General features: G+C 44.7%; 1 protein-coding gene across 1 annotated transcript in view; it reads left to right on the top strand.

Annotated features, from left to right (window-relative positions):
• The window catches only part of AOX1 (aldehyde oxidase 1), an 81,752-nt gene extending 55,919 nt beyond the window's left edge, over positions 1–25,833 (top strand). Inside the window, exons 23-35 of the mRNA XM_047720684.1 lie at positions 673–760; positions 5,037–5,123; positions 5,949–6,140; positions 8,113–8,340; positions 12,069–12,164; positions 14,625–14,753; positions 15,378–15,452; positions 17,094–17,146; positions 18,358–18,472; positions 21,486–21,551; positions 23,285–23,473; positions 24,242–24,409; positions 25,355–25,833. Coding sequence (XP_047576640.1) covers positions 673–760; positions 5,037–5,123; positions 5,949–6,140; positions 8,113–8,340; positions 12,069–12,164; positions 14,625–14,753; positions 15,378–15,452; positions 17,094–17,146; positions 18,358–18,472; positions 21,486–21,551; positions 23,285–23,473; positions 24,242–24,409; positions 25,355–25,405 — 1,537 coding nt within the window. The 3' untranslated portion in view covers positions 25,406–25,833. The remainder of the gene's footprint in view (positions 1–672; positions 761–5,036; positions 5,124–5,948; positions 6,141–8,112; positions 8,341–12,068; positions 12,165–14,624; positions 14,754–15,377; positions 15,453–17,093; positions 17,147–18,357; positions 18,473–21,485; positions 21,552–23,284; positions 23,474–24,241; positions 24,410–25,354) is intronic.
• Positions 25,834–27,075: the final 1,242 nt, after the last annotated feature.

Consider the following 27,075-nt stretch of genomic DNA (forward strand, 5'->3'; position numbering starts at 1 on the left):
ATATAATATATAAATATATAAATATTATAATTATATATATTTACAGTTATTTACATTATATATATTTACATTTTATATATAATATTTATATATTATATATATATATATAATATTTATATATTTACATTTATTTACATTACCATTTTCCTTTAAGGATCCCAAAACATTACCATAGGAAATGGTCTTTGGAGCAGACACATGTAGAAGGCTTAATTTCTTTGCTGAATGATATGAGTCAGTTCCTGTATCCCATGAAGCAAAATGACCTTGATTCTAGGTCTGTCCTTTCAGAGAGCACTTGGAAATCAGACACCACCTGAGTTCCTCCATTCGGAACCAGTCTATGATGTGGCCCTGGGACCATTTCCCTGTAGCAGAGGTTGTTATCACAGTGGGAAATATGCCCAAAGCAATACCCTAGGGCCCCTGACACCCGAGACCCTCCCTTGCAGAGGTAGCACCTGCCAGGCATTGTGCTCTGACCCAAGGCGAGGGGAGGCCACGGTGCACGCCTGAGATCAGAATGGCCCGTGAGCAGTAGTTCCGACGTCCTGCGATGTGCGAGGACGCCCCTCCAGCTCTCGCCAAGAGTTAGTACCATCCCCGGGGGGCAGCTACAATCTTCTCCCCAGAGGGCAGCTCCTCGGTTGATAGTTTACCGCTCTACTCTAGACACGGCCGCGCTGTCCGCTGTGTTCTGGAGCGGGGAGAAGACATGTTGATCACTGGAGGCCGCCACCCTTACCTTGGGAAGTACAAAGTGAGTAGAAGAAGAGCGGGGCTGGAAAGGCTTTATGTCACTGAGATGACGTTGCGTGCTGGCAGCAGCGCTGGGCTGCTCTTTCCTGGGAACTAACACTGAGCAAATCAGCAAACCCTGCTTCTACTTATCTTTCTGTCCCTTGTGCTCACCGGCTACTGGCCGGCTCACACCTGCTTTACTTGAAGATGTCAGCTTGTGGAAAAGTACTAACTGGATTTGGCTGATACAGAGTGAATGATTGGAAAGCCTGTGGGTATACACACACACACACACACACACACACACACACACACACACACACACCTGTGAAAGGAGATATATGTATGTATGTGTGTATATATATATATATATATACACATCTGTGAAAGGAGATCTGATAGCAGACGACTTCCATATTTTCTAAAAATAGAATAATTCCCAATAGTGTTCTGTGAAATTATAATTATTTGCCAACAGCTTCCTCATCTTTCAGTATAGCAAAGGTATTTCTATAAACTCTGTCCCAGAAATTCCTAGAAAAATTTCTGTAGCAGAAAATAATTATTTTTTGCTTTTATAAGAAATAGATTAACTTGTCAGAATAGATTAACTGCCATGATAAACAACTTAAAAACTCTCAGGGCCTTTAAACCCATATTGTGTTACTTCTTGCTCAAGTAACAGCTCAGTAGAATCAGCAGGGTTTAGGGGAAAGGGCAGAGGAGAGGACTCTGCTCTGAAAAATTATTCAGGGATTTAAACTTTTTCCACCCAACACTGCCACCATCATCCCCTCAGATTGCATCATGTGATATGGAAGTCACAAGGCTCAGATGGCTATTCTAATTATTTAATTATTTTAATTAACTAAATGAAATAAGAAAATTTAGGGGTGCCTGGGTGGCTCAGTCGGTTAAGCATCTGCCTGGGATCGAGTCCCATGTTGGGCTCCTTGTTTAGCGGGAAGCCTGTTTTTTCCTCTGCCTGGCACTCCCCCTGCTTACGCATGCTCTCTCTCTCTGACAAATAAATCTTTTTTAAAAATTTAAAAATAAATAAAACAGAAAATTCAATTCAACAGTTGCGTTAGCTGTACTTCAAGTGCTCAGTAACTACGTGTGGCCAGTGGCTGCCATATTGGACATGTAGATACGGAACATTGCTGTCACATCGGAAAGTTCTATTGCAGAGCAACACCTTAGGGACTCTGAGTCCTCTGCTGGGTCTTCTGCAGAAGATAGAACCAAAGGAAGAGTGTTATGTGGGAAGTGTTTTAGGCACTAGGCGTGTTAAATGCAGGCCTTGCTTCTATTCATGTGTAATGAGCCAGGACTTTGCCATCTAACTCTGAGGGTGGCTGGGCAGCATAGTCTTCCACGTGCCCAGGATGAAAGACAATAGCATTTGTTGAACACGGCATCATCTCCATCACAACTGGTGTACTTGCATCCATATTTTTAGGAGATAAGAGATGAGTTTATTTCATCTCATGCACAATTGGATCTATATTTAGAATTTGGTTTAGTTTAACAAAGATTTATTAGAGTGAACTTTGTTCTGAAAGACATTACATTTTAGGAGCTAAGGGGGAAATAAAACATACACATATGAAGTCATCATGAAAACATCATAATGTCGGGTTAAAAATGAGATGCTCATGGTAAACTATAAGTTGCGGTACGTACATGAGACATCTTAGAGATGGTGAAACTTAAACGGCCTTCAAGGACAGATGAGCAGAAAGAAGGTGTATGGGTGGTGGGAACACAGAGGAGGGATAAACATGGTGTGGTGGTAAGGGGAGGGGGAATTAGAACACATACTAATTACTGAGGGGTGGTGGGAAATAGGGTTGGTTAGGTTAAGTGATGCCAGATTGAGTGAGGCCTAGAGTTTCAGGATTGGGGTTGAAACTTGATCTTGTAAGAAAGAGTAGGAACGAGTAGATCCTTGATCAGTCAAGTGTCATAACTGAACACAGGTGCATTGGAGAAGGTCATATGATGGCACAGGGCAGGATGGCCTGGGGAGGAGAGAGGGAGCATTCAGACATCAAGTATTTGGGGTCTGAGCTGTGATAGTAAGATGTTGAAGAAATGAGTCCAAGAGCCGTGGTAGGATAAAATAAAATAGGAGCCGGTGGCAAACTTGGCAAAGTCCAGGGGAAAATAAAACCACAAACATGACTTGGCGGTTTCTAGTAGAAAGCACCAAGTTGGAAGGAGGAACCAATCTGGAAGAACAGTGATGAGCTTGTTCCTTCACCGATAGGGTTCCTTGTCCTTCACCAGTGTGGAACCTTATAACAATCTGTTACTGGTTGTTATAGTTACAGAAGCCTTAAGCACAGTGGTGATTATAATTATGAAAAAAAATGATGTCTTCTGATGTAGAGTGAAGACAAGAGATGATATTGATAACACTTGTAATACTAATATTAATAATTTATATTTAGAACACTTTCTGTGTTTCAGTCACCCCCCTACAATTTCCTACACATTACCTTATTTATTGACATTTCGCAGATAGAGAGGTTATAGAGCTTGCCTGAGATCACAGAACTAGTTAAGTGGCAGAGGCAGGACTCAAACTTCTGGAATTCACAGGCCATGCCCTTGACAACGACTTTGGTTTGAATCTGGTTCCGTTCAGCAAAAATCACAAAGTGAACTCAAGTAAGTTCAGAGATACTGAAGCGGAGTGCATTTGGAAAGCAGGCATATTGGATACTTATGAAGCACAAGGAAGATATTTCTGTAAAAGACCTCTAGCATCACCCAATGGTGCTGAGAGTTTTCATCAAACTGGGCCCGCTGAGAAAAAAGTGCTGAGCCCATTGCGAGCCAGCCACCAGACTGGGAGATTAGAAGATGAGGTGGCCTCAGGGGAGAGAGTTCAGGTAGAAATGTGGAGCCAGGATGCAAGGACTTGTGGCAAGAAAAGGAGGTCGAGAACGATGAGGTTGGTTTGCTTGAGGAGGGAAGAGCAGGGTTGGTTGAACAGTAGTAATGAATTTTCCAGGAGGGGTTTTTGTTTGTTTCACTGTTATATCTTTCTCTACCCTGACTTTTTCCTTACCTTTTTACCCTTTTTTACACACAACAGAACATTTGCTGTCTCAGCCATGTTCAACTGTACAGTTTGGTGGCATTAAGTACATTCACATTGTTGTACAACCATCATCACCATCCATTTCTGGGATTCTTTTCATCCTGTAGAACTGAAACTCAGCGCCCACTAAGCAATATATCCCCCTTTCTTCCACCCCCAAAACCCCCCAAAAACCCACTATTCTACTTGCTAGGAATCTGATTACACCAGATACCTGATACAAACGGGATCAAAAGGTATTTATCCTTTTGTGACTGGCTTATTTCACTTAATATAATGTCCTCAGAGTCCATCCATGTTATAGTATGTGTCAGAATTTCCTGCCTTTTTAAGGCTGAATAATATTCCGTTGTATGTACCACATTTTGTCCATCCATTCGTCCATTGACAGATACTTGGGTTGCGTCTAGCCCTTGGCTATTGTGAATAATGCTACTGTGAACATACATGTACAGATAGCTCTTCAGGACCCTGCTTTTAGTGCTTTCAGATAAATACCCCAAAATGGGCTTACTAGATTATATTATATTTCTATTTTTAATTTTTTTGAGGAACCGCCATACTGTTTTCCTCAGCAGCTCCACCATTTCACATTTCCACCAGTGGTGCACAGGGCGGCCAGTTTCTCCACATGCTCACCTACACTATTTTCTGTTACTGGTTGGTTGGTGGTTGTTTTCTTATAGTAGCCATTCTGATGGATGTGAGGTGGTCTCTTGTGATTTTGATTTGCATCTCTCTAATGACTAGAGATGTTGAGCATCTCTCCCTGTGGTGATTGGACATTTGAATCTCGTCTTTGGAGAAATGTCTATTCAAATCCTTCATGTTTTTAGTCAGGTTGGGTTTTGTTGTTGTTGCTGTTGAGTTATAAGAGTTCATACACACACTGGATATGGATCCCTTATGAGATATATGATTTGAAAAATTTTCTCTGTCTTCTGGTTTGTCTTTTCACTCTGTTGTGTCATTTGGTATATGGAAGCTTTAAATTTTGCTGTAGTAGAGTTGGTCTATTTTTTTCTTTTGTTCCTTTGCTTTCGGTGTCCTATCCAAGAAATCATTGCCAAACCAATGTTGTGAAGCTTTTTATCTGTGTGAGGAAGACTTCCAAGTGACAAAGTAAAATGTATAGAGACATGGTCCCCAGCCCCAGCATTCAAGGTCAGTTCTCTCTTCCTAGGCTGGGTTCATGAACGACGGCAGAATCGTGGCCCTGGACATGGAGCATTATAACAATGGGGGTGCCTCCCTGGACGAGTCGTTACTTGTAAGTGCTTTAAGAAGCAAGTTCACATTCTAGGAAGTATGACATAAAATTATAAAATTCAGAGGAAGTTCAACAGCTAAATAACTTTTTAATAAATAAATAAATAAATGAAGACCCATACTACACAGACAACCATGTGTCATTTACTGGCGCCCCCAGAGTGAGCCCAGACATACTGGCTAAGTCTGTGTCTATATATTATGTCCATGTTTCCTGTACTGAGACTTCTTTTCCCAAGGGCAAGTATTCGACCTCAGCCACAGCTCTGCTGCTATTCTGGCTTGGATCATTCGTGGTTGTGGGCTGTCCAGTGCGTGGTAGGATGACCGGCAACATTCTTGGCCTCTAGTGACTGGATGTCAATGGCCCAGCTACCCTCTGGTCTCAACAACCAAAAGTGTCTCCAGACATTACCAGGGAAGACAGAGGACAAAATCACCCCTGGTTGAGAACCAGTGCATTAGACCAAATAACCAAAACTTTTTTTTTTTTGCCGTCCTTTGCAGGGTATTTTATTCATTACATTCTATAGACCCCATGTTTAGAGCCTCTGAATGTTTCAAAGTCTTTGGCAGTTGTCTGAAACCTGGGGGACAATGCATTCGTCCTGAAATATGAACATAAAACATGATGATTTCAAAAGAAAAAGTATTTAAATCCTTAAAAATTATAGCAGACATTCTTTTAATTTAGGACACAGGCCTGTCTTAGCATGTTTGATGTGACATAGAGAGGGTTGGTCATTTCCAGCTTGGTTTTGGTCTTCAGTCTCAGGAGGGCAAAATCTGATGAGAATCTGATCACACCAACTCTGGATCTCCGCAGGTGGTAGAAATGGGACTTCTGAAAATGGAAAATGCTTACAAGTTTCCCAACCTGCGCTGCCGGGCGTGGGCGTGCAGAACCAACCTGCCATCCAACACAGCTCTGCGTGGCTTTGGCTTCCCTCAGGCGGGGCTCATCACTGAGTCCTGTATCACTGAAGTTGCAGCCAGGTGTGGTCTGGCCCCCGAGAAGGTAAGGCTAAACTAGTCTCTCACACACGAGACATCAGGCTCCAGAGCAGGAAGGACCCCTGGGGGGTCATTCAGGTTGAGAAATTTGGATCCAGAGGGGCTAAATGGTGTGCCCGAGTAACCCAGCTCACTAGTGAAGACAGAGCCAGGACTCCAAAGTTCAGTGCGCCTTGTCTCACTTGGGCTCTTTGCCTAGAATCCTGGAGACAGAGGATCTTGAAGAGGGAGCTTCGGACTCCGGCTCACGCAGTGAGAAGTCTCCGTTGGTTGGGGATATAAGTGCTACCAACCAACGAGTCCTGTCAAGCCCTTTTTTCTCCTCCTTGAACGTCTCAGGCAGCTGTCAGAAAGTTTCAGTCATTTCAGTTACTAAAATAGTTTCCTTTCTGTTCTTAAAGTCACCGTAGCAATTTCATTCATGATAAGCTCGTCCCCCTCCCTGTGCCTCTTGCCCTCAGAATCCTGGAGCGGAGTTAGGGTGGGGAGACACGGTGTCCATTCTTCCCCCCTTCTCCACTCTGGGCATCCTGCTGTGCTGTTGGGGCAGAGAGGGAAGAGAAGACCAGAGGAAGCAGCCTTTGCCCAGTGAGCTCTTGTCCCCTCTGTGCTTAGATGTAGCCACTTTTCAAGTATGTTTCTGTGGGCTCCATTTCTGCTAATTCTCTCTTGGAAATGGACAGTCCCCTGTGAGGGTGGGTTAGATTTCCAGCTGCCCTCGGTGGGCACCTCAGGTGGTGTTTCCCATGATCTCTTTGCCCCGTGCTGCAGCAAACCTTAGAAAGCCCAGTCCCCACTTCATCTGCCTGCTTTCTTGCTGTTCAATACTAGAATAGGTGGCCCTAGGCAGAAGTCATTTTCTTTTTGTCTCTTGAACTTCCGGGGGCCCCTGTCTCTCCCTTGTCATCACAGCCTCCTTCCCAGATGTACTGTGGCATTTGGTAGCATAGAGGAAATCAGATAATGACCTCCCTCCCCTCTGGGGCAGTCAGAGGAGAGAATAACCACCCTTAAAAACACTGTCTTCCCCAGGGTACTTGGGTGGCTCAGTTGGTGAAGCATCCCACTCTTGGTTTCAGCTCAGGCCATGACCTCAGGGTTGAGAGACTGAGCCCCAAGTCAGGCTCTGCACTCAGCATGGAGTCTGCTTAAGATTCTCTCTTTGCCTCTATCCCTCCTGTTCATTCTCACTTGCTCTCTCTCTCATAAATAAGTAAATCTTAAAAAAAAAAAAAAAGAATCTTAATTTGTTCTTCATCCTAGTTACCAGTTATGTTTTAACAAATATAAAAGTTTGTTGAAGGAAAAAATGAAACAAGATGGGATCGGGAAGGAGACAAACTGTAAGAGATTCTTAAACTCACAAAACAAACTGAGGGTTGCCAGGGGGAGGCGGATAGGGAGAGGGTAGTGGGTTATGGACGTTGGGGAGGGTATGTGCTATGGTGAGTGCTGTGAAGTGTGTGAGCCTGATGATTCACAGACCTGTACCCGTGGGGCAAATAATACATATATGTTAATAAAAATAATTTTAAAAAAATATATATATAAGCTTGTTTAAATATAATCAATAACTAGAGTGAATAGTCTTATCTTTCCACAACATCTGAACAATCCAAATTGTGTAGATCATGTAGCCTGGAAGTTAAATTCAGGAATATGTCTTAACAGATGTTCACAAATGCAGCTAGAATTAGAGGAATCTACAGTGTCCCAGGACTATACTGAGTCATATAAGAAATATAAGGAGAGGATGCCTTCATTTGAACTTATACCAGAGAAGCATAACTTACACCAGAGAAGTGCTAACATATCTGATAGAGGCTTCAGGTAGAGAAGGCTTCAGGAAGGGGTTCAACAAGGAGTAAGTGGAACTCAGTTTGGGCCTGATGGGAAGAGCAGAACTTAACTAGGAGGACAGTGGAGAGACTACATCGGTTGCCTCTCCTCCATTTTGATTTCCTTTTCTTTTATAGGTCCGAACGATAAACATGTACAAGGAAATTGATCAAACACCCTACAAACAAGAGATTAATGCCAAGAACCTGATTCAGTGTTGGAAAGAATGTATGGCTAAGTCTTCCTATACCCTGAGGAAAGCGGCTGTGGAAAAATTCAATTCAAAGAATTATTGGAAGAAGAAAGGGCTGGCTGTGGTCCCCCTGAAGTTTCCTGTTGGCCTTGGCTCAGTCACTATTGGTCAGGTCAGTTCTCCAAACAGAACAATCAGAGGGGGTTTTGGAAACCTTCTATGAAGGCGGATTAGCCATAGGGTTGCAATGCCTGTTTGTAAACCTTCCCCAAAGTTGTCCTCAGTCGAGCTAGCTTTTCTCCAGAGGAGATAAGAGCTCCTTTGCAGGAATCCCCAGTGTTAGCGACAAGCATTCTTGCTGGGAAATCAGAAGACCTGGTATCTGCTTTTGGCCCTCGCATTAAACAACTGAGTCAACTTGCTCTGGGCCCAGATCACTCAAGTACGAGGCCAGATGGTGGGATGGTTGACGGCCAAGACTTCCAGTTCCTCTGTGCTGCTGTGTCGCTGGACCGTGAAATAGAAAAGGGAAGCTGCATGGCATTTGATTTTTGTGGGGGCGGGGGGGGTGGGATAAACTAAACCCAGAAGAGTAAAATCTTTAAATAATTTTTTAAAAGCATTTTAGAAGTTTACTCCCTTCTTAGCTGTTAAAAATGTGAAGGGAGGGATGAGAAATCTATACTTATAGTTTCTTCACTTGAGTACATTGAAGTAAATTCCCTGCTTGTTTTTGTTTGCTGCTTCTGGCCCCTCATTCTTGAATGAAACATGCCTGAACAGCTGGTGGCCCGCACTACTCTAGCTCACTCCAGCCACTGATGTGGGACCTGTTATCTATGTTCTTACACATACGTTTGTGTATACATACATATATGTAGAGAAGAGGGCAGAGCCCTCAAAACTGTTGTCACTCCCCTTTGCAGAATTCACAGCTTCGGCTGAGCCATGAAGAAGGAATGGCAGGTGCTTTGAGTATGGACAGGGTAGGGATAAATGGGAGTGGAACTGTGAGGAGCACTAGTAAGTCAGCTGTGTGCAGAGGGAGCTGAGGAGGCCAAAAAAAAAAAAAAAAAAAAGAAGGCAGGAAGGTTCTTCCTTCATTCCCATTCCGGTCCATTCACCTCACCCTCCTGGCTCAGCTTGGGTGTGATCTTGAGAGTGTCTCATGCTTGGTTAGACCGGTGGTAGCTCGGAGGAGCATTGTGACAATACAGGCGGTGATGTCTTCTGCAGCGTCCCGTTCTTGCCCTGTTTGTGGTGACAGAAACACGTCATCTGTACACAATGTCCCCAGATGAGGGAGACAGTCAGGAGGCAGTGGTAGAGGAATAAAGGCAAAACCAAGATTATTCAGAAGGAGGGGAGAGGGAGAACCCACCATCAGAAAAGGGTTAGGGAACAGTGAATCTCAGTCCGCGGTTTGGGGGTTACACCAATGAGCGTGGGCTAACGAAGCCATCAGTCCGGTCTGTCTGTTTCTGAGCAGACCAGCCAGCATCCCTGGGGAGAACGGCCCCTGTTGTTTGCAGATTTGCCGGCAGCCCTGGGGCATAACCGTGCTGGACGCCGTGGGCTGTCTCTACGCAACCGTTGCCCTTACCTAACATCCGGTCTTCACAGCAGGCCAGACCTGGCCCGTTTCCCGGATCAGAAATTTCTCAGAAATTTTGTATCTAAGAAATAGTGATAATTACTCGGTACCCCTTTTAGATTTTATTCCATTCAACCCTCAGGACAACCTGTAAGGTTGTAGGCCTCATTTAGTGGTGAGGGAACGGAGGCTTCAGGAGCTAAAATAACTTGTCTGAAGCCCCACATCTGGAGAGAGGGCCTGGAGACTCGGGTCTGAGAGGCCGCAGAAGCAGTGTTTTCTCAGCCCCAGCAGCTGCCTCTCCCTGGCACCGTCTGGTGGGAACCGAGGTGGCCTTCAGCTCAGCCGGGAGGAAACAGACCACAGCCAGCAGTACGACTTCATTCTCAGACCACCAGCCCTATCCATCTCCCCCTGGAGACCCGCTGCCATGCTGGAAACTTCGGCGTAGGGCCCAGTGGAGGAGTCCGAGATCGGGCAAGCTGCTTCCTGGAAGCCGTGTGCCAAAGGGCGATCCCAAAGCTAATCAGATGGAGGAGGGACGGAACGAGGAAGGACATGGTGAGGCCCAAGGCTGGGGCATTCGTCATGGCCCGCTTCACCGTCACTGGGTAGGTGGGATTCTGTGTCATAGAAGGAGAAACCGAAGCCCGCAGGCCTTCACTCTCTGGCCCAAGGACATCCAGCTGTTGCACAATAGAAGGAGGAGTGGGCCTGGACACAGTCTGGGCATGTGTCTTCATCACCCCGGGCCATCCGCCTGGCAGAGGCAGCCCTGTGCCGTGACTCACACCTACCTCCCGTCCGGTGTACTTGAGGACTAGCCTGTGGACATGCCGGAACAGCCAGGACCCGGCGAGCTTCCGTGTCCCCAGTACCTTAGCACGGCGCCCGCCACAGGGCAGAAACCAGTGCTGCCCTGGCGGAGACATGTTGGGAATCCGCGGAACCACAAGAAGACCCTGCCTTCGCAGGTCCTGGATTTTTGTGCCACACTGCCCAGAAGCTTAGATACTAAGAAACTGGCTGACACGGTGTTAAGTCACCCATTGCTGGCCCGGACTGCACCGATGAGGTTGGCATCTCCCAGCAGAACGGCTACAGAGGTGCGCCTTGCAGGGCTTCCCAACCACAGTGGAACCACGGGAAGCATTTTCCCTAGGACCACATGCTGTTACTAACACTCTTCCACTAGAGACGCACAGTGAAAAGGCCATCCTTGTTTTCTGCGGCCTTTTGGGATATCTCCATCCCCCTTAGTCTAGTGTGGACAAAATCGCAAGAAGGCACATTCTTGTTGATTATAAAATATGTTTAGCTAAAGTCCTGATGTTTCTGATTATAGCAGCCTTTAATTCTATGTTAGCAGTTTGGTTCTTTTTGGGTCCCCAAGGGGAGCTGTACAGTTAGATAAGATTACTTCCAAGTTCCCTTCTAACAAAAGCCCTGTAATTTTGTGCCAGGATAATTTGGGGTAGGCTTGGCTCATTTGGTAGCAAACAGTGTCCGTCTGTCCCATCTTATCTGGGTTTTTGTTTTTGCTTCTCTTTATCATACCTACAACTATGGGACTATGTGTTCATGGAAACAATTCTCTCTGCCCCAACCTATCTGCACTTAACTTGGCATTTTACAACTGACCCCCTGCAAAAAACAAACCCCAAACCTAGATTGTTGTTCTACTGTGGATTAGGGAGATCCTCAAATGTCCTCATGAAGAAATAGCAGCTTAAGGAACATTGTCCTGCCCCAGCCTCAAAGCCAGCCCCTGCCAGCCTGGCATCTTGTGGGGCGATCCTGAGGCAGCTCTGGCCCAGCCCTGGCCGGGCTCTGCTCAGTGGTCTCAGGGCAGTGGGGAAAGTGTGTGTATTTCAGCAGGAAATGGAACGGAGGGGATCATTTCCAGGGAAAATGTTTTATTCTGTTTATTTATTTATTTTCAGGTGGTACTTTTTAACACCCTCTAGAATAGACTGACGTGAGGCACATATTTGGTTTTGAGGACAATTTTTACGCTGACATCTGGTTATCATTTAACATTAAACTACTAAATTTGGCAAGGGACAGAGTGGGTCGGGTTCTGCCCGGGGAATGTTCTGTATGTCTTTGAACTGAGAGCAGCTGAGCACATGTTTTTCATTTTAACTCCAGTATAGTTAACGCACAGTGTTGTGTTAGCTTCAGGTGTCCATATAGCGTCCAACACATCTGTATGTTACTCTCCAGGGAGAGTGTCGTGATTGATGAGACGTGTGATAATATCAGTCCAAAAGCTCATGGGAACTCTTGTCATCTTTTCTGGTTAGGCTGCTGCCTTGGTTCACATTTACCTGGACGGGTCTGTGCTGGTGACTCACGGTGGGATCGAAATGGGTCAGGGGGTCCACACTAAAATGATTCAGGTAAGTTTGCAGCTGGTTGGATTAAGCTGGGTGTGTGCTTGTAGCTGAATGTATGAGAGAGAAACCATGCTTGTGTGTTTTCTGTTCCAAAATGAAAAAGATACGAGATTCTAGCTTTGACAGCTTCAACTGTTAAGCTGTTAACAGCAACTGGGTAAACCAGCTGGTTTTATAACTGAACGTCCTAAAAGAATGCGCAGAAGGGTCTCAGATTGTCTTACTGCTACAGGAGACTGTCTGTGTCTTTGTTGTTTTCCTTCAGGTGTGCGGATCTTTCCCACCACCTGAAAGCAGAGCATTCCTTGAGAACATTTTGTAAACCAAAATGCCATAAAGCAGAGATGTAATTACCATGAATTTAGATGAAAATATTTTTGAGCATTTTCCAGACCCCCCAAAAATGGCCTCTCTCAGTATTTTCTGATTCGCTGCTGGGCACGCGACACAAAGGGAGATAAAGCACATCGGCTGACAGATACAATGCAGAGCTGGGCAGCTTGTGAGATGCGAGTGTGGTCCCTGTGGTCCCAGGGAAGGACTTGGGGTTCTGCTCTCCGGGCTTGCAGTGAGCCCTGCCCCCTCTGACGCTCACTGCCAAGCAAACACTGAACGCTCTTTTGGCTCTTTACCCCTTTTCATAAAAGTGAAAATCCTCTTCAGATTTATTTTAGGCAGCGAAAACAGGTAAAAGGTGGTGCTCTGTGAAAGCCGAGAGGCTCACAAACGTTCACAAAGAGGGGGACACCAGTGTTAGCAAGTGAGCCGTCTTTTTTGAGCCTTTGCTAGCCAACCCAAAGATAGGTAGACTCTGATGTGTTGCATGATTTCTTGCCCTTTTTAAGACTTTGAACGATTGATAATATAAATCACATTTGATATTTCTGATCAAAGTCTACCTGTTGGGGCGCCTGGGTGGCTCAGTGGCTTAAAGCCTCTGCCTTCAGCTCGGGTCATGATCTCAGGGTCCTGGGATCGAGCCCCGCATCGGGCTCTCTGCTCAGCGGGGATCCTGCTTCCTCTTCTCTCTCTGCCTGCCTCTCTGCCTACTTGTGATCTCTGTCTGTCAAATAAATAAATAAAATCTTTCAAAGTCTACCTGTTTTTTGACTCATTCACTTTAGCTGAATTTTTAGGTTCTGTTTCTATGTTGTGAATAATAGTAATATTAAAGATTATAAAACATTTCGAAGATGCAAAAAAAGTGTTTTAAAAAGCCTCTGAACAATTCCACCAGTTAGCAATAAGCACCGTTTGGAGGGCTTTCCATCTTTTCTTTTTTCTTTTTGGTAATTGCTAACATGCTGTTTATATAATTTCTCATATCCTGGCTTTTTGTATGTGTGTTTCAAATTTTTATTTAAATTCCAGTTACTTAACATACAGTTACATCAGTTTAACATACAGTGTTATATTAGTCTCAGGGGTACAATACAGTGATTCCTCAATTCCACACATCACCCGGTACCCATCAGGACAAGTGCCCTCCTTAATCCCTGTCACCTAATTAACCCATCCCCCACCCTCTCCCCTCTGATAACCATCAGTTATCTATAGTTAAGAGTTGCATGGAGCACTAGGTGTGGTGCATAAACAATGAATTTTGGAACACTGAAAATAAAATAAAATTTTAAAAGAAGAAAAAAAAAGAGTCTGCTTCTTGGTTTCTCTCTCTCTCTCTCTTTTTTTCCCCATGCTTGTTTCTGTTTTTTCACCTATCCTGTTATAGAGTGAGCACTTCCTCCTGTGGCTAAGAATTCTTTGCAATCACGATTTTAATGGCTGCTTGTGGATGTATGTATAATTTATTTAACCATCCCCAATTGTTGAATACTTCAATTAATATTTTTTCTACGTAAGCCTGTGGTCAAATCAATGATTATTTTCTTAAAATAGATTTCCAGAAATGAATTGCCGGGTCACAGAATGAATCTTCAATCACCAACACTTACTACCAAATTGTTTTCCAGAAAGTATCCATTTCATTATACCACTAACCAACTACATTCCACCTTTTTTAAAAACCTTAGATAATTTAATAGTTGTGTATGATAATATCTCATTATTGCCTTGATTTGCATTTTTCTGGTTATAGAGACTTTGCTAGAATTTTGCAGAGTGAGGTGGTAGGAAAGGCCTCAAGGTGTAGATTTCATGATTATGAAGACATGAAGCATCTCCTTCTGTGTTGGCTCGGGGCTTTGCCTCCTCTTCCTGATGCTCTTGCACGTAAGAAAGTCAAAGCAACAAGGTGTACTCAGGATTTGGGGTCCAGACTAGCTATAGGGTTTTCAGAAAAGAACTTTCCGTGGCTGGAGGGATTCATGCTTCTCTCCCCCTGTCCCTGCTGCACGTGGGGGGTGGGTGCTCACACATGTGAGCTACATGGGCTCCCGTGCGGCCGTGTGCACAGGTCTGTGACGAACCGAAGTATTTGAAAAGAACCTCTCTTCCAACATGCAGGTGGTCAGTCGTGAACTAAGGATGCCGATGTCTAACATCCACCTGCGCGGAACGAGCACAGAAACCGTCCCTAACACGAATGTCTCTGGAGGTTCCGTGGTGGCCGATCTCAACGGGCTGGCCGTGAAGGTAAAAATCACTGCGGCGGCGCCCAGACCTTCAGCCCCACCAGGCCAGACACACGGGTGGAGCTCAAAAGACACTGAGCTTTCATCCAGTTCTTACCTCCTTCTCACACCCTCCTGGTGAAAACCTGCCTTCCCCCCGCATAGGACGTCCTCGTTCCAGGAATATGGCTGCGTGGATTTGGACATGAACCTCTTGCCAGGACCATTACAAGGCTCAGTCCCTGCCCCTGAGTTTCACTGCCTTTCACTCAGGTTGTGAGCTTCAAGTTGTGGGCTTCAAGTTGACAGAGCGAACTTTCCACAAAATACATCTGACCTGCCGTGTTTAAAAACAGTGGTCGGGGCTTTGCCAGCAGTCTGTCTCTTACGTCCTGACCTCAGCATGGGATTGTAGACCCCCCCCCCCACCCTAGAATGTCAGTCTTTAAGACCGGCTCACACTTCAACCCTGACCACCACCCCCCACCCCGGAAACCTTCCCCATCACCTCTTGAAGGGTCAGTCTCCACCTTCTCTGTGTCCCATGGGCCTCCTAAACAAACCTCTGCAGTGGCACATATCTTGTAGTTTTGAAATTAGTGTTTGCCTGAAGTTATAATAATTCTGATTAAAAAATAATCCCTAGGATGCTTGTCAGACTCTACTAAAACGCCTTGAACCCGTCATCAGCAAGAATCCTCAAGGCACTTGGAAGGATTGGGTGAGAATCACTGCCACTTTTGTGTTTTATGTTGGGGGAAAAAGGAGGGAGGAGAAATGTGTGAATTAAATATCACTTGAAATGGCACTTGAAAAGGTACTGTAGTTCCATAATGACAAGTAGAGGTCTTTCGGCTCTCCGCACACGGCACTGTCATCATAATGTGGTGGAGCAAGTCTTGCATCTGGGAAATCCCCCATGAGGAAAAGACTGTTTTTCCTACCTAAAACCCTTATTTTTAAGCCAGAAGTAATTAATGTTTCTTCTGATGGATCCCAGGTATTTTCTAGATAATGGCTGTAAATCTATTTGTTTGGCTCCACCGTTCCTAAACGGAAAGACGACACTCCAATCGTTCTATAAAAGTAAAACATCACATACGCATTCATTTAGAAATAGGAAACCAAGCCACTGGGTATGTATTCAACCCGTAGTAGGCACTAAATGCAGTGGAAATTTCAGTGGCTTCCTTAGATGTACTAGGAACTTTCAACCTAGTTGAAAGAGAAAACGCACTCTCTGAAGTCGGCTAGCGTGCTTTTAAGGTAACAGGTTATAAAGTACCAGATGGTGTGGAGTGGCTGTCAGTAAAAGCTGAGAGTATGTGTCATGCCGACTGCTCTGGGATGTCACATTAAAAGCATCGGTCCGGGGAAACAGCTCAGAAATCGCCCTTAGAAATGGTTCCTGCTCTTCTACAGAGTTAGGACTCATTCTATAATTCATATTTACGGGGGCTCTCAATCCTTCTGGGGCATCTTTATTTCTGCCCTCTGCCCTGTGCTCCCTGAGCCAGAGACAGACAGAGAGAGCCTGACTGAAGAGAGGTACGGGACAAACAGCCAGCCCTCCGCAGGAGATGCTGCCGTTAGCACACTTTCTTCTCTAATGGCTGCACTTCTCACCTTTTTCTTTCTCAGACTTGGGGACTTGGACCTAACCCCCTCTTTTCTGTATATTATTCAGCTGTGTGCCCTGCAGAGTCAGGAGAACCTTGGATGTCAGTGGTACACTTTACCAAAATTAGGCCACTTTTTCTCTTTCTTTTCTTTTTTTGTTTTAAGATTTTATTTATTTATTTGAGAGAGAGAAAGAGCACGAGAGGGGAGAAGGTCAGAGGGAGAAGCAGACTCCCCATGGAGCTGGGAGCCCGATGTGGGACTTGATCCTGGGACTCCAGGATCATGACCTGAGCTGAAGGCAGTCACTTAACCAACTGAGCCACCCAGGCGCCCCTAGGCCACTTTTCTAAGACCAATGAATGTCTGGTATTAAAATTAACCCCCCAACCACCCATTATTTCCTGGAACATCCCCTGTGGATAGGCTGTCTTTCCAGAAGACCCCGTGAGGTTCTTCATCAGCAGAACACCTGTTAGCCGTGCTAGCCCAGACTACAGGGGTAACCTACCTCGGCGGTCATGGGAGACGGTCACGGGCACCGGACATGTGCAGTTACTACTGGCAGCGACCACGAGTGCTTGTGAAGTTGGAGAATGCAGAAAGGGATTACAGGAATCTTGGTTCTCTCTGCTTATTAGTACTGATAGCTGCCGTTCCCCTATAATGGAACCAAGACAGAAGCCTCAATGAATCTTTCTTGAAACATCATCATTACATCGTCTTTCCTCTTGTTTCCCAGGCACAAGCTGCTTTTGATGAAAGCATTAGCCTTTCAGCTACTGGATACTTCAGGTAAAGATTCCTTTCAGTCACATGTTATGAATATTAACAGCTGTCACTTGAGGAAGAGTTATGAAAAAAATTTTTTTTGAAAAAAAAATTGATTTTGATAACCTTCTATTAACCCACTGTTATGCACAACATTTAGCTGCTAATTAATCCAAATGCCCAGAGAGGGTTCTGTTGGGAAAAATAGTCACATAAAATCAAATATGGCAGAACTGATGATTTGAGTCCTTCTGAGTGGTACTGGAGGATTCTCTGAGGTTAGTGCTTGGAACCCACCGCAGTGGCCGGTTTTTCATTAAAAACTTAGCGTATCCTTAAGTTAAGAGACAAAGATGGGGAATGCAAATTAAATCCATAATAAGATAAATACCATTCACACCTTCTAGCTTGGCAAAAAAGAAGGAATGTGACAATAAGCACATGCTGTCAAGGCGCCAAACCATTGTCACTCAGCTCATTTGGAAAATAATTAGCAGATTACTCGAAAATGAAAGTCATCAGGAAATAGGTCGATACAGAAAGTCTTGCCTGATTTTGTCGTGTTGCTAGTTCTCCTATGAGTCCCAGGGCACTGGCTGGTTAACAGGAATAAGTACCAGAAGCACTTTTAACGGCCACCTCCAGGCTGGGAGAAGCGGAGGGGAGAAGGGGAGAAAGTGCCCAACAGCTGCTGGCCTGCGCTCCTCTTCTACCATGACATCCAGCTGGTGTCCTTAAGGAAGAGTCAGAATGGAGCAGGCATGGAGACCAGAGAAGTAGCAAAGAATGAGAGCCAGGCACCTGCTCCTGCAAACAGAAGGCTGAATCCTAGAGCCGGAAAGACAGACGGACAGGCAAATATGTGCCTTTGAAATAGTGTTTGGTCCAAAATGCAGGCGAAATTCCCCAAATCTGATTCAGCATTAACGAAAAGCAATAGGTTGGGGAACCAAAGAATGAGCACCTGACTTCTGGGTACAAAGAGTCATTCATTGGTGAGGAGCAGTTGAATGTTCTTATCAGACAAAAAAGTTCAATGAGAAAGAAGTATATATTTATTTAGCAGATTTATTGCATGCGTTCCATGCTGACACATCATTGCCCAAGTGTGTCTCTCTGGTTTGCTGTATGAGCAAACTGAACCTAGCCTCCTGTCAGTCTGTTTAACCACCGGGGTCTGTAGTTAGGCTGCTGAGTCACTTAACAGCGCTCCCCACGAATTCTCTTTCCCGCAGGGGCTATGAGTCCGACATGAACTGGGAGACAGGCGAAGGCCATCCTTTCCAGTATTTTGTTTACGGAGCTGCCTGTTCCGAGGTGGAAATAGACTGCCTGACGGGCGCTCATAAGGTCAGTACCAGTGGGGAAGGTCTTCAGGTTGTACGTCAGATAGACCTAAACTGCACACATGACCCCTGTCTGGGCACCACGGAAGCACCGTGCATCTGGCTAAGGATGGTTTCTCTGTTACCAGAAAAAAATAGAAGCTCAGCCATTGCCTTGGTATTGTGGTCCCTTCCATGGAAAACAAGCGGTGGCCTCCCTTCTTTCTTTTCCTGGCTCTTTTAAATGGAATCAGGAAAGAAACCACTTCAAGGAGGAAACACAGCTTAAAGAAAGCTTTCATGTAGACTGTGGGTCTAACCAGCAGTCTTGACCTCTCATGGGAAATGCCGTCATATGACATTTTGGAAGGATTTCATGAGCACCCATAACCTGCTAACAAGCACCAAGGGCTATCCTGGGGACGTTAGTGGCCAGCTTTTGATATCTTTTATCTAGCTGGATCCTGCTTTTTAGACAGTTTAAGGGCATCCTTATGCTTTTAAGGGATGCAGTGAGGAGATATGCACACAGTTTGTCTCTCTCTCTCTCTCTCTTTCTCTCACACACACACACACACACACACACACACACACAGACATACACACTTGTGTTTCAAGGAGAGTTTCTCCTCTTGTAGCTGGGTCCTTGTGGGTCAATGAAGCTACTTACTGGCCACTGTTTATAATAATAAATGATCATTAATACATTCAATGGGGCTGTGATACCCTCACAGCTGTCTTGTGATAATCTGTCCCAAAATTCACCCAGAAGCAAGCTCTAGGTCTTGCTATTTCCAAACATACTTTGTGACTATTATCTTGGATTATGGTAAGATGTAACTTTTCATTTAGTTGGTCTCCAGCGTCTATGTTTTTAAAACTAGAATCAACCGGATCTTTGAAATTGTTTACACCTCTATTGAACCTGCCGGGTAAAGTATCTGGTTTGTCTGGAATCTAACTCAGACCAGATCACTTGTTGGGTACCTTGGACTGAGACAAAACAATGATCATTCTAAGCATGGTTTTCATGCTAGAGTAGCTGTCCTCTTTTAGGTCACTAGAAAGTTCTCTTATGCTAACCGATTTCTACATCACCTTCTCCCTCAAAGAAAAATTTGGTGAAATCTTAATCACTTGGGTTTTCTTTATCTGTATATGACTTGGCCTTGTTAAGAGCTGAGAATAAGGTAATAATTAGCTTCAGTATGAAATTCTAAGGTGTGTTCTTATAACTTAGTTGAACAATCTCAAGAGATGTACTAAAGAGTCTTTTTATCAGATGCATTAAAAAATGCGAGATCTGTGGTTCAGGTTAGGTTCCGAGGTTAGGTAGACCCCTAGGTGAAGGGCTCTAATGCAACATGCCAGCAGGGGCCCTCCGTGGAGGCCTATTTCTCAGTCATTCTCCTTGTGTTGTTAGAACTGTTCTTATTCCTACAAAATTTCCCTCACTTTGAACCTACATCTCTATATTACTTCTCTATTGCTGTGTAACAAATTTCCCTTAAGTTTGGCAGCTGAAATAACAAATATTTGTTAACCGACAGCATTCTGAGGGCCAGAAATCCAGGAGTGGCTTCTCTGGGTGATTCAGGCTCAGGGTTTTCCACAAGGTCGCCATCAAGTTGTGAAGGAGGGCCGCAGTCATCCCAAAGCTCAGTGGCGGCTGGAAAATCTGATTCCAAGTCCCGTCACCTGCTTGTCGGCAGGAGGCCTCAGTTCCTCACTGGCTGTTGGTCAGAAGTTTCCATTCCTTATGACAAGGACCTCTCTATGGGACGTCTCGGCGTCCTCAGGGCACACAAGCTGCCCCCCCAAACCCAGAGGGACTGATGTAAAGGAACAAGAGAGTATGAGCCCGTGAGAGCACCAGACAGCAGCCTCAGCCCTTTCTGCCCCAGCTCGGGGTGAGGTATCAGCACTTCCACATATCCTGTCGGCCGCAAACTAACCTTGGCAGAGTGTGGGAGGGGACTCCGTCAGGAGGTGAACCCAGCATGTGGGGGTCGTCACAGGCCATCCTGGAGGCCGGCTGCCACAACCTACAGCCACGGTCTTCAGCCCTAACAGAACACAGTGACAAACGGGAAGTTCATGATTCTGGAAATAAGGCCTTCGCTAATGCTGCAGACTTGAGAGCACCTCCCCTCGCCAGCAAGGGAGGCCACGGGGCTGCCAGCAGGCCAACCTGGCCAGTGCCGTCACAGAGAGCTTCACATCTCATCATGTCCTTGAAGAAGAGAGGTGTTTTAGTTTATTATAATGAAACGTTCTGGGTCCCTCTCTGATTTTCTTCAGAAAAAAATGTTAGATGAAAGTCCCAAACCAAATAAGAGAACTCTTGGGTTTCCGTTGTCCCATTAATAGTTAGAAGTAGTATCTGTTGGTCATGGCAGAGGTCACGATGTCCCATAAAAGAAGGTACAGACTTGCTGCAGAGCAGAGAGGTTCCCAGGAACCCAGCCAAACCTGCTGTAGCCCTCATTCGTAGCTCCTCAGGAGCTTCTGGTCACCGAGTTGTGCTTTAGATCTATCTTTCTCTGCTCTCAGAGTGAAACATCTACAACAGCAGGTCACAGTGGAGACTTTGTTGGCTGATGCGTCAGTGTCCACCCAGCCAGCCGGGCTCTGGGTGTTGGGTTGTGTGGTAGCCATAGGGTTTTTCAACAAGGATCGTGAGGGCTGTAAACATTTTCTGTGTCGCGGATTATGTCTGCTGTGCAGGATTGAACTCAGTAAGTTATGTCACTCAGCCCGAACAGTCAAATCAATACTTTTCTCTCCTGTTGTTCGTGAAGAAAAAAAAAAAAAAAAAAAATCCATGCTTAAGCTACTTGAGTACATGCGTAACTTTGAAAGTTATACATGCTAGCTTTTGTGACCCAATAAAATCTTTGTTGATTATTTCTCCTGAAATATATTGTGGCCCCCAGAAATGTTCTATGCCAATGGCATCCTGGCAGGAACTGTGTCTCAGGCTTCTCTCCTAAGCTGTGTTCATTAAAATAAACAATTTTGCTCTTTTTTATTACCAGAACATCAGAACAGACATTGTCATGGATGTCGGCTGCAGCATAAATCCAGCCCTTGACATAGGCCAGGTACGTGTACCTCCCTAGCGTCAACCCCCTTGGTGAAAGCCAGAACCGCCGTGGGGGTCTGTGGGGAAAACATCCCATCCAGCTTCTTCGTCCTCTTAGCTTTCTGCCCCTGTAGTCAGAACCCATCTATCCAGGCCGGCCACAAAACTCAAATCTCTTTTTGTTTAAAAAAAGGGAAGGAAACAAAGATGTTGTGAGTAGTTTTAGAAGAGACATGCGGCCTGTGACTGAGGAGCTTGAGGGAGGCAGAAGCAGCAAGCCAGGTGGGGTCAGAATGCGCCCAGTACCCCTGGGATCAGAAGTAGACTGAAGGCTAAGTGTGATATCTTGGGCCTACAATGGACTCCCCCTTTGAGGAGTTTAAAGTCGTGTTGGGATGACACCAGATAGTTACAGCAGTCGCTATTAATAACAGGTAGCCTGTTTGGCCCACGGTCATCTTTTATTTAAATTTGAAATAATTGACAAAATTAAGAATCACCAGCTGCCTTACATAAGTATTCGAACGGCTAGTGTTTCTTGGAAACAGAAAATTTCCCAGCACGGGCGCTGCATTTCCATGAGGAAAAGTCATGGCTGCCTTTTTAAGAGAAGCACGCACTCTGGGATTCTCGGACTCAGGACTCACCTGGAAGCTTGACTCACTTTCTTTACCTTTCTCCTACCTGTGGGCAACTCAGCTTACTACCCGCAGTTCAGAACATAATCTGAGGTACTCTCCCTTCATGACTCGTGTCCCTGGAGAATGGGAAGAACGTGTGGGTTGGAGAGATCAAAGCGGGCTTCAGGATGAAGTTGTCAAGGAATGAGCAGGAAAAAGCATTCTGGGAGGGAGAAGAGTGGAGGACCTAAAGAAAAGACAGGAAATCCAGCCAACTTTGTGTTCAGGGCTAGTGGAGGGCAGGGGAGGGGCTGACAATGGTGGCGAGTGCCTGCGTGGCCTGGGTCAGTGGAGTGGAAGGGGCAGCTATGGGCAGGGACTGGAAGGGGACCCGCTTGGAGGAGGTGCCCCAAAGACAGGTGCCTGCCTTAGTGGGTGGAGGTGACGTGGCCTGGGGTGTAGTCTAGGCTTTTAGGAAGATTCACATAACATGGCGTTTGAGAAGGTTCTCCCCACAAATAGACACAAGGAAGGGTGGTGGATGAGGTGGAAAAAATAGGGCCACAGCAAGGAAGTATACGCAGAGGAGACCCAGAAGTCAGACGTGTGCGGAGCCAGTTTTGCCCACATGCTGACATCTAAGATTAGAGCATCCTAAAGCTCTATGAAGCTTTGGGCACACGCACTTCACGTAACAAGCGAGGAAACAGAGGAAATGAGAAGCCAGACCCACTCACGGGCGAGGATGGTGAGATGAGATGAGGGGACTCTCAGAGCCCTGTCAGTGTGCTGGGGGCTACAGACAGATCAGTCACGAAGGTTCTTTCTGGCTCACGGACAGAAAAAAGGAGGGCCTCTGGGCACAGGCTGTTTGAGGCCTGCTCTAGAGTCGTACTTTCACTGCCAGACTGAGATTCAAAGTCAAGTTCTTTGACTTCATACTTCACACTGAATAAGATGCTTAGATATATTTTGAGGTAAACTTCTAAGTACACCTTCAGAGACATCTTCCAGGACATGCCAAAAACCCACTTACACTGGATTTTAAAAATTCAAATAAACAGCATGAAGTTGAATTGCTCCGGTTGATTGTATTTTCTCATAAATGGAAATTCCTTTCCTTCCCTCCCAGATTGAAGGTGCGTTTATTCAAGGCGTGGGGCTTTATACAATAGAGGAGCTACAGTATTCTCCTCAGGGTGTCCTACACACTCGTGGTCCAAACCAGTATAAAATCCCTGCCGTCTGCGACATCCCCACAGAGCTGCATATTTCTTTCTTGCCCCCGTCTCAAAGCTCAGATACCCTGTATTCCTCAAAGGTAAGCTGTGCTTGGCAAACAAGTCCAAGTTTATGTGACTTTGTGGTACCTGTGCAGGCGGCCAGGGGAGGTGCCCTCATTTCTTGGTGGTTTGGGATTTTTACCAGTCTTCTAGAAGAAAAGGCCCTGTTGAACATTTTAATTATAAATTAATTTAACAATGTTGCAATTCTTTTTAAATACTTCAAATTTTGGAGCCTAACATGACTCCTGTTACCATCAGGTTGTATCTGATTTTTCATTGTGCAGTAATCACCTCGTACCTATATCTCCTTTCTCCCTTCGGCATCATTTCCTTAGGCAAGAATCCTGAGAATGAGAATACTAGGTTAAAATATTAAATTACTTTTTTAAAAGAAAAACGTTACATATGTAATAATGTTTCATAAGGGCACCTGGGTGGTTCAGTAGGTTGGGTATCCGATACTTGGTTCTCAGGGTCGGGCCTGCTTAGTACTTGGATGGGAGTCCAATACTTGGTTCTGACTTAGGTCATGATCTCCTGGGTTGTGGGATTGAGCTCCCCACTGGGATCTGCCCTCAGTGGAGAGACCGCTTGAGGATTCTCTCCCCCCCCACACACACAGGTGCACACACTCTCTAAAATAATATTTCATATAGGCATCTCTCCACATGTTTACCTATAGATGCATATATACATATATATATGTATATATATATATATATATATACACACACACACACACACACACATACATACAGATACAAAGAGAGAGTCATAATCTCGCTGACTTTTTTCCCTTCAAGGGTCTAGGAGAGTCTGGGCTATTCCTGGGCTGTTCAGTGTTTTTTGCCATTCATGATGCAGTGAACGCAGCACGACGGGAGAGAGGCCTGTTTGGACCATTAAAGCTCAGCAGTCCGCTGACCCCAGAGAAGATTCGAATGGCCTGTGAAGATAAGTTCACAAAAATGGTATGATCTGCTCATAAAATTCTGACTTTTTGTTCCCTGTCCTTTGAGTCAAGTTTTATTAACCCACCATGGTGGCTTTCCATGGAAGAGAAGGTGGCAGGAATCCTAAGGGCACTTGGGCCTAGGAAGAGCCCACAGCCCTGAGAAGGGAAGTTTTCCTCTGCCTGGTCCTGCCTGCCCCTCGGCGGGGCTCAGCTCCACTCGACTTACAAACAGAGTTCATTGCTCTTCTATCAGCTTCATGTTCCTCCTTAGTTCTGTTCCCTTCCCAGGACATATCGGTCAGGAACAGGAGCTCATGAATTCTTCCCTGAACCTGAGACACCCAGGCCAAGAATATGGGCCACGCCAACAGTCTGTCCCACTCTAGCCAATCATATACTTGAGAAAGTGCGTGTAATTCCCGATTTCAGCTGTAGAGTGGGAGGGGCCCTTTCCGGCCCAAGCCCAAGAGCAGAATTCGTCCTGCATGAACACCCCTGCAGAGCAAACATCTCCGCTCTCCTCGGTCACTTTCAGTGATGAGATTTTAGCTGTGGACGAAAGTCATGCTGTTGACAGTGACCCCCTGACTATATGCAAGGTAGTCCTTACATTGAGGGGAGAGCTCCCTCCTCTTCCTCCTCTCAGTGCTGGCTCTGTGTGGTCCCCTTTACAGCTTGTCCTAAGCCCCATGAGTCACTCTCCACTACGGAGGAACACAGAGACTAATTCCACTTTTCATTTGTCCCTCTTCAAGGGTGAACTGACAACTCTTGTAGCTGCCTCACCCTGATTCGCAGTCCTGTCCCAGAGTCTCCCACGCTTCTCATGCTGTCGCTCTGAGACCTCGTCTTGTCCTGGTCACCCTCTGGGTGGTTTTCATCCTGTTTTGTTTTATGCTATTTTTCACCATTGCAAATGTTTTCCAAATTGCAAACCTCCACGTTTATTCTTTTATTCCAGATCCCGAGAGACAAACCTGGATCCTATGTTCCTTGGAATGTACCCATATGAATCCAATACGAACTTCCGGGAAAATGGGACTCCTCTTCCAACATAGCAATTTCTCCAGTCTTTATGCTTGAAGATGCTAGGTCAGAAAGATAAATGCTCACAGTTTAGAAATCATTTCACAGAGTACTGCTTTTATATGAGGCTGATTTTAAATGTTCCATTTGGATTTTGATAGATATGCTTAAGCAATTTAGAAATCATATTTTAAGTAGCACAAATACTAACTGGTTTCCTCTAGAATGATATTCTCCATTACTCTGTTTCTTAAATCCATCCAGATGAATGGAATAGAAGATGATGATTTGTATGTGATTCATATTTGGCTTGTATCCACCAACAGAAATTACACTGCCTAGTGAAAGGCAATTTTCTAAATAATTTTATTAGTAGTGTGAACTGTAATGTTGTCATTTTCTCACATGTCCCCATCTGCTATCAGCCTCCTTTTATTGTCAAAATGGATCTAGGCACTATATCCAAGCGTCTGTGGAACTAAAGGAAAAAAATGGATAAATTAGACTTCATCAAAGCTAAAAACTTTCTGCTTCAAAAGATTCTACAAGGAATTGAAAGACAAACCACAGAATGGTAGGAAATATTTGCAAATCATCTATTTAATAAAAATGTATTATGCAGAATATATTTTTAAAAATCTCACAACTCAGCAATAAAAAGATAAATAACACAATTTAAAAATGGACAAAGGAATTGTACAGACATTTCCCCAAAGCAGATATATAAATGGCCAATAAGCACATAAAAAGATGCTTGCAGTCAATAGTCATTAAGGAAATGCTAATGAAAACCACAACGGAAAACATTTCATTCCCAATAGGATGGCCATAATCAAAATGACGGATAATACTAAGTGTTGGTAAGGATGTGGAGAAATCGGAACCCTTATCCATTGCCAGGAAGAATGAAAATGGTGCAGACACTGGAAAAAAAATTGGCAGTTCCTCAAAAAGTTAAGCATGGAATTACCAAATGACCACTCCTAAGTATATACCCAAGAGAATTGGAAACATATGTACACACACAGACTTGTACACAAATGTTCATAGCATTACTCTTAACAACGAAAAGTAGAAACAACCCAACTGTATCAACTGATAACAAAATATGTTACACAATGGGTGGTACATCCATACAAAGGAATATTATTCAGCCATACAGAAGAATGAAATACTGACATATTCTACAGCATGGTTGAAAGTAGCCGGTGAAAGTAGCCAGACCCCAAAGGCTACATATTGTATTATTTATTCCCTCTACATAAAACTTCAAGAATAGGCAAATTCATGGGAACAGAAAGTCAATTAGTAGTTTCCAGGGGTAAGGAGGTGATTGCTAATGGATACAGAAGGTTTCCTTTTGGGGATGATGAAAATGTTCTGGAATTAGAGAGTAGTGATAGTTGTACAAGCTGTGAAAATACTAAAAAACCACTGAATTACACACATTAAAAAGCATGTATTTTATCTCAATATTTTTTAAAAAGCATACGTGGAGAGAAACAGAAAATGTGGGAAAGATTAAGAAGTTGTGACAATCTTAAGAAATTAATCCCAGTTGCCTTCAGTGACAATACCTCAAACAGGGCTGAGCAGCAGGACAAAAAGCATTGAAAATTTCCATTTGCATTCATGGCAGAAAAAAAAAATCTACAA

Source organism: Lutra lutra, chromosome 3 (assembly GCF_902655055.1).
Source record: "Lutra lutra chromosome 3, mLutLut1.2, whole genome shotgun sequence".
Taxonomy (NCBI): domain Eukaryota; kingdom Metazoa; phylum Chordata; class Mammalia; order Carnivora; family Mustelidae; genus Lutra; species Lutra lutra.